Source organism: Myotis yumanensis, unplaced genomic scaffold (genome assembly GCF_028538775.1).
Source record: "Myotis yumanensis isolate MYYU_CA2020_CCGP unplaced genomic scaffold, mMyoYum1.0.hap1 SCAF_15, whole genome shotgun sequence".
NCBI classification, from domain to species: domain Eukaryota; kingdom Metazoa; phylum Chordata; class Mammalia; order Chiroptera; family Vespertilionidae; genus Myotis; species Myotis yumanensis.
In genome coordinates this window covers 49,516,641-49,531,701 of record NW_027223766.1, presented here as the reverse complement: position 1 = coordinate 49,531,701, position 15,061 = coordinate 49,516,641, and the positions used below count along the sequence as shown (strand labels likewise).

Genomic DNA, 15,061 nt, shown 5'->3' with positions numbered 1-15,061 from the left:
CCATGCTTTCCCCAGCCTTTTCCGGAGGAGGAGGAGGAGGAGGAGGAGGAAGAAGAGGAGGAGCTGGAGCTGGAGCTGGAGCTGTCCTTTCCCTCCCCCGTCTCTCGCTAGTGCGCCTTGGCCTCCTGTAAGGATCCAGATCTCACACTCGATGCCTTGACCCTGATACTCACTGTGGCCTCACGAGAGAATCTTGGGAAAATGAAACCTTTTCTGTAGAACGTTAACCTGAATAGTTGACACATCAGAATATTTCTCCCCTACTGTGCTGGATAAATATACGTGTGTATGTGTCTGTCTTCCTGCAGTTTAACTCTAATTGATGATTTAGGCCACTGACTTAGTCTTAAAGTGACAATGAATCTTAAAGAAAAGAAAAGTTGAAGATAGAATATGTCTTATTTTTAAACACTCTCAAAGGATCATTTTGATCTTAGCACATACATATTTCTATCCTTTGGGTTTTTTTGATAAATTCATGATATTCCTGTAAATCTTACATTATTTCAGTCTCTATTCAGAAGGGCCCTCTCATTTCTCCTTCCTCTGGGCTTCACCTGACTCTTTGCTGGTGGCATAGCTCAAAGAGAGGTGCAGTGGGAAGAAAGGAAGTGACAGCAGATTGACGATTCCCTTGGTGGTAACTGGTGAGAGCTGGCTGGGCAGGAAGCTCTGTTTTCCCCAAGGTCGCTCTTTTCCCAGGGATATCTCACCAGCCTTTCATTTCCAGGAGACCCCATCTGCTTGGCTTCAGCCAAGAGTCATCGCTTCCACGTTTCCCGGACCAATCCATTCCCACTCTTCCCCACACAGCGGGTCCCTTCGCGCTGTGTGAATCTGCCATCCACACGAGCCAAAATCCCAACCTCACTTCTCTGCTGTTCCTGCACCAGCCGTCTGTAGTCTCTCTTCCTTTCGCTGGGATTTCTCCCTCTAGTCAGAGCCCTCTCTGTGGTCAGCGTCTCGCAAAGGTGAAGTGGTGAGCTGTTTCCTCCCAGAAGTGGCCTGTGGAGTGTGGCTGGGGAAAGCCGCCTCTCAGTGGGGAGAAGCCACAGGATCGTGGACATGATCTGGTTCATTGATGATGTTTACAAGGTTTTGGTGTCAAGGTTTTAAGTGCATGGCTTTTGGTTGGGGGTATATGCTAGGTGACCTTAGCATCTTAAAACATTATTATCAATACTCCTTTCGTTGGCTTACCAGTCTCGCTGAACCCACCCTGCCTCCAGTTAAGGATGCCTTTCTAGTCAGCCGTCTGGGTCTGCGGACACAGCATTGTTTGTTTAACTGAAGCAGAGGCTATTCCTTGTTTCCAGGCCTTCGTATCTTCTGGTTTTCTGCTTTGAATGCCCTTGTGTAGTTAATGTATTGATGAACGAGGCTTTCTTTGCAATGCAGCTTCCTTGTCTTTAAAAAAAACAAAAGGAAAACTAAAGAACAAAAAGAAAGGATGCTGTTGAGTTTTAGCTGTTTCCAAGTATGTTTTGTTATTCATGTGATTAACACAATACGGAAATTATTTCCCGTCCTTCCTTGAACCTTTTCAAAGAAAGCAGTGAGGCCATTGCCTGGGCTGCTCTGTTCCCAGTGTCGGGCCGCATGGCCTGCGATGCTGGCAAGGCCGGGAGTCAGCCCATTGCCTCCGTTCAGTCACCAAACCACAGAGCGGGGCGGGGAAGGAGTACCCGTGGGTGGAATAGATTCTCCATGGGCAGAGGGAAACGACTGGCCCCAAGAGCCCCCGTGGAGCAGTAGTTTTAGAAAATGTATGTGAACCCTGTTTGAGATTAGTAGGCGGGGCCCAAAAGGACCCTCTGCCTCTGGCTCTGTGGTCCCTGAGCCTCTGCAGAGCAGAGCTTGCCTAAGAGCCCGAGCGCCCCCAGCAGCTCGAGGGCGGCATTGCTTCAGAGCCGGTGAAGCCCAGGGAAGATTTCTCCATCAGCCTGGCATTTCCTGTTTGCAGTCTCTGGCTGCAGGGCATTGTGGTTTGGGGTGAGGATGCTTTTGTCTTTTCTTTCTTCTTCTTTTCTTCCCCCGCAAAGAGAAGAGCTGGAAATGCACAGGCTGGATGTAGATGGCTGGCAGTTTATTTCTCAAGTTCTTTGAAACACTGCCGAGAGCTTGGGTATGCTCAGCGGTGAATTGGCAGCCACTGGGTGCCTTGGGCTTAAGAAACCCCCTCTTTTCGCAGAATGGCGGTGCATCATTGGGGGGTCAGTGACCCCAGACACCCCTCGTGTCCTGGTGCGGCACTGCCCGCTCGTGTCGCGGGTTGCGGGACAGTCTCTGGAAAGCCGTCCAGCCCTGCAGGTGGAGGCGGTGAAGAGGGAGGTTTTCCTTTCCCTTCTGTTATAAACGAACATGTTCCACATACAAGTTTCAGAAATAGGGAGTAAATTAAATAAGAAAGTAAAGATCATTGTGTCGCCCTAACTTCTAACTAATGTCCTCTGAGGCAATTATATGCATTTATACACACAGACACTGGGTGTACATAGCGTCCAGTCCACAGTCTCTTATCCAAAGCCCTTGGGGTAAAATGTTTCAAAATTCAGAATTCTACAGATCTCAGAAGGTGACGGATTGCATGTTACGTTACACACACACACACTCACACACACTCACACTGGTGACTTCGTTAGGGCCTAGGCCCTCATAATTCAGCGCAGTTTTGCCTCTGCAGTGAAAGGCGTGAATATTTGCATAAAGTGGGGTAAAGACTGGACTGAAGAGCACCACCTACGATAAAGGGACCTTTCGGGTTCAGAGACCTTTCCTGGCTTCCCCGACCCTGGTTGTCTGGGAAGCGATGTGAATTCCTTTGAGAAAGGCTGGTGTAGGTGGTGTGCTGGGTCAGGTGATCCATTTTACTTCTTTGTTTGTTTCCATCTTATTCCATTTCTCGCCTACACTTCCAGAATTTATTTCTTATTTGCATTTCAATATGGAATGTCTGATATTGAGGCTGGTTGCTTCTTTACAGGTGCCTCTTTATTTTTTATTATTCCACTTGGTCCCTTTAGGTTTAAACATGAAGGAACGGCCTACTCATTCCGTCTCAAACGAGTGGGTCACTAGAAAGAATGGGCCCTTCTCTTGACTGGTTGCCCAACCGTGTTGAGCAATTGGAAGCGCAGAGAGTAGCAGAAACCCCACAACGTTGAAGTCAGATAAAGTGGAGGTCAGGTCTCTGCCCACCATTCTCCAGCGAGGTCACCGAGGCAGACTCACTCGCTCACTCGCACATTCATCCAGAAAACAGGGATATTACGAGAGGCCTCAGGGGCGAGAGACCCCTGGGCTGAGCCACAGATAATGAGTAGATGCTTATGAAACTATTCTCTTGGGCTTTTAGAGGCTCTTTTCCTTAAATAGGAACATTGAACAGCATTCTGCATTGATCGTTAGATACTATACTTCAGTACTTTAAACATTAGAAGAGACTTTGCAGGTTCTGGCCCTGGCTCAGCCAGCATTTAAGTACGGGTTAGCTCTGTGCCGGGCTCTCTGCTGAGCTGACTGTCACATTCGGTCGAAGAGACTGCCGCTACAGAATATGGTCATAGTTTACACGGACGCGCCAGTTAATGTCATAGGGAAGATGGGCATGGGTATAGGGCCAGATTCCTTACGCTTCCTGCTTTTCACCGCCCACAAGTAGAGGAAACTGACTTGGTTTCCTGGCATCACGGCGTATGGTCGAAGGAGGTTCTTCTTCTGCATGGGTGGCCTTGAGATACAGCAAGTGATGGTGGCTTCCACAGCCACCATTTAGATAAATTCTTTGAATTCTAAAATATTCAATGAGGATCAAGTGAAGTGAGACTTCAAAATGTGAAGACATGGCCCAGCACGGGAGGGCCGTGCAGACAAAGGCAGCACAGAAGTCTGCTTTCTTACCCATTAAATGAAGACACAACATCTACTGTGAGGTGTTGCTTTCTCCCAGTACGTGGTAAGCCTGTGCGCTCGTTGATTTAATTTATTACGTTTTTAACTTGTGTCTTGGAGGTGCTTCCTAAGTAAAAGCTTATTGTTGTAAAACGTAATGTGTGATAGAGATGTTCCGTGAAGGCAAGGAAAATGTGATTTGAAGCGTGGTTTTGTTCTAGTTTACACATAACAAATTATACACGACATGCATGGAAGTGAAATTAAATGTCTGAAAATTGATCGCTGCAAACTAAGTGATTAATTATTTCAAACACAATAAAGGAATCTTTAGGGTCGGGATGTCTTTTTCAAACCATAATGAAGCTAGATAGGCTTTTTTTCCTCTTGCTTTCCCGTTTATTTTGGTCTTAAAATCTTCGCTACGCCCCCTGTTCTTACAATTATCCTGAAATGAAATCAGATGCTGCACATAATGCAAAGGAAAACAGTGCTTTCCTTTTCATTCTTGATGTAGGGAGATAACGCTAAACGCAACCCGTCATTGACTGAAATTGAATTCGTCAGAACATAATGCATCATTCTACATTAAGGAAGTCTCGTATTCCCCGATTCCCCTACACCTACCCCATTTTTCTCTGTAAAACTTCCAGGAGAGCGAAGCTTTTCCCTTCAATTCAGTCTTGTCCGTTCGAAGCCTTTGGCACAATAGAGTAATTGGGTTCCCGCCTTTCCTTAGACCTTTCCCAGGACTCCAGAGCAGCCACTCACCTCTGCTCTCTCCTCCTGGTGGTTATGTCTCAGACCACAGGCAGGCGGTCTTCTCTATGGGAACATGGGGCTCCCTTAGGCAGTGGTGTCCAGAAGACCTGCATCATCTCGCCTAGAAAGCTCATTTACACAGGGGTGGTTGCACCTCGCCCTCCGAGCGTGCAACTAGGTTTGAGATTTCTGTTCTAACACGTTTCCAGTGGGTGCTGACAGGGGGGGTGCTGACGTTGTTGGCGGCCTGAGGGCCACATGTTGAGAACCACTAATGAGGACTGTCATTCTGGACAGAGATTCAGAATTCCCTAGGCCTGTAGGGAAGCTGTACCTTTGTTCCTCCAAATCCATTACCTAATTAATTGCTTTTACCTTTATTCACTCCATCTGGTTCACATCCTATATTAAATCAAATCACAAGTTGAGTGAGAAATAGGCTGCTGGTTGATCATATCGCCCTCTTGTGCTTCTGTGTTATACTTCTTTTTAATAACGTTCTAAATACAAAAATAATACCAGTTCATTCTTGAAAACTTAGAAAATACAGGGAAAGGGGGACTAAAATAAAAATCACCAATAACCTCCACCCCTGAGGAGTTGAGATTTATCTATATCTCTGTGTCCTCTAACCATTTTTCAGTTTACACATACATCTGTTTTATATGTATTATTTTAATCCTAAATTTTTAACAACATTGCGTTTATACTGTAGTGCTATTTTATAGCCCAGTTTTCATTTATTTATATATTTTGCAATGTTTTCCTATTTTGTGAAGTATTACATACAGCCCAAAGCCCTTTGTTTAATTAGGAGCATACAGCCTTCAGGAGCAGAGTGGCCTGGTTGAAGGGGAGGGGGTCCCGTTACCAGCAGCCCCTCCCCAGGGTCTGCAGAGCCCACAGGCCCCGCCCCATGCCCGTCATTCCACTGAAACTCACTTCCCCAGTCTCCTGGTGTGAACTTCCCATTGTTCCCAGTTTTCACTGTTTGCAGTTACACTCGAGAGCGTCTGCTGCAGCCTCTGCATGTGTGTGATGATAGTTACTTAGTTGCTGGCCTTCGTCACTGCGTGAGTTCATTTTGTAATATTTGCATTTTCCCTTCCTTCGCTGGTCCAGCTGGTTAGGAAATGGGCAGAAGCTGCCTGTAGCCAGGATCCTGCGGTCTCCTCGCTCGACTCACACTGAAAGCTCTCCTTGCGATATTTGAGACTTTTTCAAAAGGTGGTGTTTATACTGCAGTAAAGTGATGACGTGACCCTTCTAACGCCTCAGCATCACAGGGAACTGTTCCGTTAACGTTTAATTCGTTACTGGGTTGGGGGCCACGCTCTGCCGCTGAGGCAGTGAGTGTGTCCCTGCTGCGGTTTCCCGTTGGTCAGCATTTTTTCCTGCTGTGTTTAATGTGTCCCCAGAGCTCATATTATGTATAAGGTTATAGTAACTGGAGGGTACATTACAGACCTGATAGGCCTGCCATGTTCTCAGGGCCAGAGTGAGCGGGGACACAGCCAGGTGGAGGCATGTCCGGCCTAGAGCTGTCTTCCCAGTTGTCAAAGCTGCTGGCTGGAGGTGCCCTTGGTCCCTCACCCCAGCGTGTCCTGGGAGCGGCTCTCGCCGGCTCATCCCTCTCCAACTTACCCAGGGAAACGGGCTGACCTGCTGGGAGCTGGCTCATTGTTTTAATTGGATCCGCAGCCGCCTAACTTCCAGGAAACCGTCCCTGCCTGTGAAGGGAAGGAGAGAGAACCCACGGGCAGGGGAGAGAGGTGTCAGAATTAATGCAGGTGACAAAGCCAGCCAGTGATGAGTCGCTAACAAGAGGTCATGGCAGGGAGGTGTCGTGGAGGTGCTGCCCTCGCACTGCCCCTCGCCGCCCCTCACCTGGGCTCCTAGGGCAGCTCGGGCACCCACCACAGGCCCACATGGTGGCCAGAAAGCACAGGACAGGGACCCACGGCTGCTTCGTGGCTCCTGCCGTGGAATCTGGTCAGTTAGTGAGCAGAACAGATGAGGCGCCTCCCTTAAGCATCACCTTCTAGAGGGGAGAGATGGGTCGGTATTCAGGTAAGCGAGGTCCTTTCATTGTGGTGAAACTCTAAAGTTAGGTAGAAAAGATCAGGACAGAAGCGGGGTGAGGGGGTAAGGGGTGTGTGTGTGTGTGTGTGTGTGTGTCCATAGAGGAACACTATCTGTGAAGTCATTACCAACAGCCGGGATTTCAGGGGCTATTGGTACCCTGTCTGGTAGTGTCTAAACAGTTGTAAGGAATAAATGGTTATTTTTATCAAAACCAGTATTAATTACAGTACCCCTTTTGCGCAGTGAAAGGCTAGACCTCAGCTTCCTCCCAACTGGTTTATCCCGAATTCGTGGTCAGGCTCGATGGCTGTGCTCCCGGGAGAAACGGCCCGTCTGGGAGGAAGGAAGCGGGCGGCAGTTTGTTTGGGAAGCAGCTGGGTTTACCGCCCCTCAGCGTCATTCCCCCAGAGGGTTGAATGTGCTGGTGGCTCAACAACATGGAAAGGATGTACTTTTTAAAACATGCTCTTCAGCCTCATGTCATGTGGAATCATGTAAAGAACTTGTTAATTCACCATTACCGTGAAAGGAAAGAAAAGGGAGTATAGTTGAGTCAATGGGAATGGAATCAATAGAATTTTAGGAAAACAAATGGAAGATAGCTATATGATAGATTTGAAAGGTTGTTTTTAAAAAATTCTTTATTGATTTCAGAGAGAAAGGGAGAGGGAGAGAAGGATAGAAACATCAATGATGAGAGAATCATCAATTGGCTGCCTCCTGCACGCCCCACTGGGGATCGATCCTGCAGCTGGGGCATGTGCCCTGACCAGGAATCGAACTGTGAGCTCCTGGCTCACCCACTGAGCCCACCATCTGGGCTGTGCAAGGCTTTTTAGTAAAAATCGTTGAAGACAGTGGAGGTGCGACAGGAAGTCTGTCCCCCGTGTTGTCACTGTATTCTGCTGGCTGCTCTGCAGTCGCCTGTGGAGATGCTGTTGTTACACAACAGTTTGCAGGTCTTGCTCAGGCCATGAAAAGTGTTCCTGAGGGAACTAGAAAATAAATCTAACCACACACACACAAAACAACAAACAGGAAAGTCACAGAATCCCCCAACGGCAAAGTCACGGGCTTCCTCTCTGTCCCAGAGCAGTGCCTTACGATAGGGGGAAAACAAGTCCCTCTGCACAGAATCGCCAGGGGAGACTTGGTTGGGCCTCCCAGTGAGTAATTCCTAACCATCTCCTCCTCGAGAGGTGGGCCTGCTTTCTCTGCCGTCTCGCTGTGTCTTTATAATGACAGGTAGGTCCGATTCCCTTTCCACGAACATAGCCTCCTTTGCCAGTTTTTGTCAATGAACCTGCTTTTCCTGGGAGCAGGTTGGGAAGAGTCTGTGAGTTCCGAGTTGTGTCCTTGTCACTGGAGACACTGGATCTATACTGCACACTGGTTTGCCTGCTGGGTTTTTCTTATCAGCCCCCCTTGAGTGTGTGTGGATAACCACAGGAAACTCTCAGCCCCTGAGGCTTCCCACCAGGGCGCCTGCAGCCACCGCCCTGCCCGAGCCGGCCGCCATGACGCCACTGCGAGGTGCAGACATGTGTCATGTGTTTGCTGTGTGGTCAGTCCCTGGCTGGTGAGGGACTCTTCCTTCAAACCCCACGTTCAGTACTAACCACGGATTTCATAATTCTCCTGCCGTTACTTCCTCACACAGCTCTCAGACCAGGGCGGCGATGGCATTCTGGGGTGGTGTTTTTTCTGCTTCATCTCACAGAGGATTTGAGGCATTGGCGACCTGGCATTAGAAATGGTTTATAGCCCGGCCGGCGTGGCTCAGTGGTTGAGTGTCGACCTATGAGCCAGAAGGTCACGGTTCGATGCCTGGTCAGAGCACATGCCCAGGTTGAGGACTCCATCCCCAGTGTGGGGTGTGTAGGAAGCAGCTGATCCATGATTCTCTCATCACTGATGTTTCTATCTCTCTCTCTCTCTCCCTCTCCCTTCCTCTCTGAAATCAATGAAAATATTTTTTAAAAGGAATGGTTCATAATCGCTATCTTTTCATTTTTTGTTTTAGAAGTTTTACTTTTTGTGAGTAAACAATATAGTGCATATTACCAAACCTTTAAAAAGTGCAGAAAAGTACAGAGAGAAAAGCCCCTCTCCCCTTGCCCACCCAGTGTCTGGAGGGACCGGGCCTCAGCAGTTTGCCGTGTCCTTTCAGAAATAACTCAAGCACAGCATACCTTGTTCTCTTTATGCAGAGCCTTTACAAACAAGCGTGTGCACAGCGCTCCCTAGTGGCGGGGAGTAAGCCAGCACTTGCCACGTGCACTGCTCATTCCGTCCTCACAGCAGCCGGCAGAACAGCTTCCAGTGGTTCTCAACCTTCCTAATGCCGCGACCCTTTCATACAGTTCCTCATGTGGTGGTGACCCCCAACCATAAAATTATTTTCGTTGCTACTTCATAACCGTGATTTTGCTACTGTTATGAATCGTAATGTAAATATCTGATATGCAGGATGTATTTTCAGGGGTCTTGACCCACAGGTTGAGAACCGCTGGTAGAATATCTCACTGTAGAGGTGATGTCAGGTGGGGCATACACAAAGCCCGAGAGTGACGTGCTGGCCTTCTCACACCGCCCTCTCCCTCCTCCTCTGCTGCAGCACGCAGGGTTAAGGCGGAAGAGGGCTTGCTGACTGCATTCTGCCTGCGCTTGCCCGTCCCTGGGGTGCGAGATCTCTGAAGGCAGCAGTGGTGTTTTATCTGTCTTTGCCTCCCCAGCCCCTAGGACAGAGGGTGTCCAAGAATAGCCACCTGGTAAATGGTGGATGGTGTCTTGGTCCCATGCTACTAAAACTGGTTTCTCCACGATTTAACAGGTCCACCTTGTTTTAATGCTGACGAGATGCTGTGGGAACCTAACCCTTGTTTATATCAGTTAGCCTGTGGTGTACGTGGGTTCGTGGTCTCATTTCGCTTCAAGGTGCAGAACTCATTGATGCTGTTAGTGAGGGCGTACTGTACTGGGAGCTCCTTGAAGAGTGTACTCTACAGCCATCTCAGTCCTGGTGTTGCCGACTCTGCCTGCACCTGTCCATCCCTCCCTCGGATGGACAAGCTTCATCTCTCTCCTCTGTAGAGTCTACACCATCTTAAATCCAAGAGACCCAGGCACTGGCTCAGAACAGTGACGAAAGCTGCACCCCAGCTGTAGACGGCGCCTCCTAAATACCTTGTCCTTTTCACGAAATCTGGGCGCTGAGGGTCAGTTGTGAGCAGGACAGTCACGGATCTGCCTGCATTGACAGGGAGACAGAACACACACATAAACAAACTGGATAGTTTTAGATCATGGTAAATGCCGTAAAGGAATATAAAAAGGAAAATTTTTTTAAAGAATATAGCAAGGAAGTGAACGCTAGTTGTATAATCTTCTCCTTGCTCTGACCGAGGCATTTGAAGAAAAGTCAAAGTAAGATCTGCCTGCCCGGCCAGCATGGTTCAGTGGTTAAGCATCAACCTATGAACCAGGAGGTCACCGTTTGATTCCGGTCAGAGCACATGCCCGGATTGTGGGCTCCAGTCAACCATTCTCTCCATCATTGCTATTGCTATTTCTCTCTCCCTCTCCTTTCCTCTCTGAAATCAATAATAATATATATTTTTTTAAAAGTAAGATCTGCCCTTTCAATAGGAGGGGCCAGGAAAGTTGTAGCTATGATCCGAGGCATCGTTTGTACAAGTGTGGGTCCCCTGCAGCACCCCGTTCAGAGCACAGGCCCTGCAGCCACTCAGTCTGGATCCAGGCAGCAGCTCCGCTCAGGAGATGTAGAAGGGCCAGCGAGGCCGCCTGATCTGGAGGTGTCCTCCCACAGGTGCCGCGGGTGCTGCCTGGCACCGGTGCATGGGCAGTGCCAGCAGTAGCGGCCTCCTGCCCTGTGCACTCTCCCTCTAACGGCTCCACCTTTGCTTTGTCTTCAGCTCCAGGGGCTGAGCCACAATGTGATCTTCACCTTGGACTCCCTGCTGAAAGGAGACCTGAAGGGAGTCAAAGGAGTGAGTGTCCGGAATCTGATTTTCACTGTAACTTGAAAGGATTGGGGGTTTTTTCTCTTTTAAGATCATAGGGGTACTTGTATTTGAAAGGCACTGGAACATTTTTAGCATAAAAAAAATGTTGTTGGAAAAGGATCACGGAAGAGTGTGCCACTTCACGTGATGTTATTGACCGAGGAACAAGACCAGACACTTGGAGGAAGCGCCAGGGCCCTGGTGGGTGGGGCAGGGCTGGGCTCCATCGCTGCCGGACCCCGCGGGCCCCCTGGGTCCCACATCACTGACGTGTGGCCAGGATGCGCGCCCTGCCAATCTCAAGCCTCTGTCGTGTGATGTGTGTGCAGGTGGCTTTTGTATAAAGTTTCCAGCGTCCCACAGAGGAGAGCAGTTTTGCTAGGATGTTATTTCAGAATTATTTACTCGCCTTTAAACAACAGTACATTTAATTTCAGTTTTGTTTTCTTTTTTCTAAGGATCTCAAGAAGCCATTCGACAAAGCTTGGAAAGATTATGAGACAAAGTTGTAAGTGGCTTTTTTGTTTTGTTTTATATTGTCATGATTTTCCTAAGAAAAAGATTGACTGGGAAAAGGACAGAGCCCTTAACTTACAAGGACGAAAACTTGTGTCGTGCATGCTTGTAAGGGCTAAAGGTTGGCCTGCCTGGCGGGTTCCGGTAAGGGGCCAGGGAGGCCACACACGGAGCCCTGGTCGTGGGCCCGGCGCACCTCCAGCGGAGCATTGCACGTGCCTTTATTATTATGATCCCAAGTCGCCTGACACCGGGCTGTGCAGGGGATGGGAAGAGAAATATATTTTACAGCACTTAATAAAAACCTTGGCTGACAACCCGATAACTATAAACATAACAGAATAAAAGCATTTCCGAAGGCGGCAGTAACAGCAACATGACAAGCAAAAGAAACATTGAGGATTAAATATTTTTCTCCGAAACTACTCTCATGATTGCTGACGTAATAGTAACAACTGCATCGTCGGAGACTTGCTGTCTTAGGAGGACTGCTGTGCACTGACAGTTAGAGATGCAGCTGGGAAGAAAGAGGCTCTGACCGTGGCCCGCTGACGTAGATGAAGGCTGTGGGCCGCCTCGTCCTTCTGAGGGAGGGGCATGAACGCTCACGGGTGGACCGAGCACTGCCCTGCCTGCAAGTGGCGGCGTGCACTTGGCCTAGACAGAACTGAGTCCTGACGAAGGGGGTGTGAGTTCACAAAACGGGAGAAAAATACTTGCTCTGGACCTGTTGTGGGATATAGCTCCTCAGTGGGACGCAGGAACAGCAAAACAAGATGTGCTTTGTCCATTGAAGTACTGCAGATCTGGATGGTACAACAGTAGTTACATAGAAATAGAAGGCCTTGAAGTGTCTGGTGGTCAGTACTGTGAATATCCTAGAACAGTGGTCGGCAAACCACGGCTCGCGAGCCACATGCGGCTCTTTGGCCCCTTGAGTGTGGCTCTTCCACAAAATACCAACTTCTGCGCATGGGCCACGAAGTTTCAATCACACTGTACGTGCCCGCCCGCACATGGTATTTTGTGGAAGAGCCACACTCAAGGGGCCAAAGAGCCGCACGTGGCTCGAGAGCCGCAGTTTGCCAACCACGGTCCTAGAACATAAAGAGTTCTTAGGTGATCCTGCATGTTAACTCTTGTGATCACGTGGTTCTCATCGAAAGGAAGATGTGCGTGCATGCGTACGTGTGTGTGTGCGCGCGTGCGTGTGTGTTAATGGTGGCATCTGCTTCCATTCCAGCACAAAAATTGAGAAGGAGAAGAGAGAGCATGCGAAGCAGCACGGGATGATCCGCACGGAGATCACGGGGGCCGAGATCGCGGAGGAGATGGAGAAGGAGCGGCGCCTCTTCCAGCTGCAGATGTGTGAGGTGCGGAGGGACTTCAGCCACTCGCCCAGAGTTTTGTTAGCGGGGCCCTCCTGCGGGCAGCAGCCTTCCTGCCTGAGAGCAGCTGTGTCTGACCAGGAGAGGAGGGACAGTTACTTAAGGACTCTAATCTCATTTTTCTCCAAGCCTTTGGGATCGTCCCTGTCACTGTTGCCTCCTGTTTTGAGCCTGGGGCCTGTGGGGCTCTAAGCCAAAGCAGGATTCTTTGGTGAGAACTTCACTGTTGCCTGTGAATGAGTGTGGAAAGGCAAATTTTGGTAACATGGGTGAATCTTAGGTTTTACTGGTACAGGTGTAGAGCATGTTTGTTTGTTTTTAACCCTGTGTCTAGTTTGAATGAAAGCTTAAATGCAGGGGTCATTGAGAAAGCCTCTGAGTTCATGAAAAAAATGCAACGAAAAGCATGCTGCCTTCAGCTTAGAGCAGTGGTTCTCAAACTGTGTTCCCACTGGACACCGGCGTCCTTGACCGAGAGACTAGCCCCTTCCGACATTGACACTGACTCATGGGATTCCTTTTGTGCTTTTGGGAAACTATGAAAATGGATAGGATTTTCTCACTTTTAAGGTTTCCTTCCTTAATTTTTCCCCCACCCCAATAAACCTTTGGCTCCTTCTTGAACTTGTCTGCTCATGAACACTCCCACACAATGAGACACGTGAACAAGAGGCAAACAATGTTGGCAGAAATCCTCGGCCAGTTGTGAAAATCAGAGCTTGTGATGTTTGGTGCATAAGTTAATATGTTGTTTCATTTTTAGTAGCAAAAATTCTAACTCGCCTCCTTGGTCTCAAAGTTTTAATGCCTCACGGCATGTCCCTTCGAGAGAACGCTGATTCCCTTGTTTTCAGCAAAGAATCGTCCATCTTGCAGGTCTTGACCCCGTGAACCCTAAGTTTGAGAGCCACTGCACCAGAGGAAATAAGTCAGCTATCCCAGGATGCTTTGCTGTGTTGATTTCTGCTTGTCTAGTAAACTAATCACGGGTGTTTATAACATGCTGACGTGCTAACCAATGTCTACTAGTGCCTGTGCCGATCACACACCCTGAAGATAGCCGAGGCCAGTACCTGGTGCAGATTCACACTGGGGGCTGCCCCCCGAAACCCTGCCCGGAGAGCCCTGTCGGCAATGACAGCATCCACTTCTGTTTTATTCCCACAGTATCTCATTAAAGTCAACGAGATCAAGACCAAAAAGGGCGTGGACCTGCTGCAGAATCTCATCAAGTATTACCACGCGCAGTGCAAGTAAGTGGCAGGTGGCTGTGGTGACTCGGAGCCGAGGAAGGGCCCGCATTTGGGTTTTCTTGCTTCTTTCCTCTGGTCTTCATTCGGTCACTGCATAGTGATACGAAGGCCTCCCACAGCCAGATCATATGCAGCGAGTGGTCTTGTCCGGAGTCAGTGTTTTCTATCAATCAGCCACTCATATTAGTGCAGCTGCTTGGCTCCTGGAAAGGCTGCAACTTAGAAAGGCTGGTGTTACTGTGACGGCCTCGCGGCCCCTCCTACAGACACTGTCCCTGTCACTGGCGAGGCCTTCCCAGTGCCCCACTTCCCTCCCTCCTTCCTCGGCATCTCACCGGTTACAGCGTCATTTGTACCGCATTTTCCTGCTTGGGGTTTTGTGATATTTTTCACCATCTGCATTAGGTGAACGCCATCGTTCGGGCAGTAGGAACACTGCACTTGTGCCTGGGTTGCTGGAATATTGTGAGAGGCGCCCACGGTCCCCGTTTTTGTTGGTTCGCGTGGCCAGGCCCCCTGTTTATGACGTTTGAGGCTCTGCGACACCACATTTGCTTTTTCACTCCTTGTTTCCTTTCCGGGTTCGCTTTTGTGGGCTTTCTGGTAATTTTTATGTGAAAATGTACCTGTTTCCCGTGTTCGATTCTGGCCAAGGGCACATGCCTGGGTTGTGGGCTCGATCCCCAATGTGGGGCCTGCAGGAAGCAGCCCAATCACTGATTCTCATCATTGATGTTTCTATCTCTCTCTCCCTCTCCCTCGCTCTCTGATATCAATAAAGAAATATATATTTTTTTCAAAAATAACACAGTTTATGTGAAGTGCCAAGCGTGCTGGGCGTGTGGTCAGGGCTCAGCCATGCCAGGCTTGCTACCCCTCAGGGTGCAGTAAGGCACCTCTTATGTCCGTGGTAGGATAAAGCCTTCCGGGTCATCGGTGCCCTGACCCCACATCCCGTGCCTCATGTGCGTGTGGGGACTCGGGACATGTGGGCACTGACTTTTCTCCGGCCTCTATTTCTAGTCCCATCCACCTCTCCTTAGAGTGTCCAGTTAGGGTCCATGACACCCCACTAGCTAGTGTGTCCTCCTCTCTCTTTTGAGCTCAAATAAGGCACAGCCAGGGGAGCTGTTCCGTGTGT

General features: G+C 49.1%; 1 protein-coding gene across 1 annotated transcript in view; it reads left to right on the top strand.

Moving 5' to 3' along the window:
* Positions 1-15,061, top strand: part of ASAP1 (ArfGAP with SH3 domain, ankyrin repeat and PH domain 1) — a 215,333-nt gene that overhangs the window by 156,374 nt on the left and 43,898 nt on the right. The window contains exons 6-9 of the mRNA XM_070392346.1: positions 10,674-10,748; positions 11,222-11,271; positions 12,523-12,652; positions 13,835-13,920. Of these exons, the coding sequence (XP_070248447.1) occupies positions 10,674-10,748; positions 11,222-11,271; positions 12,523-12,652; positions 13,835-13,920 (341 nt within the window). The remainder of the gene's footprint in view (positions 1-10,673; positions 10,749-11,221; positions 11,272-12,522; positions 12,653-13,834; positions 13,921-15,061) is intronic.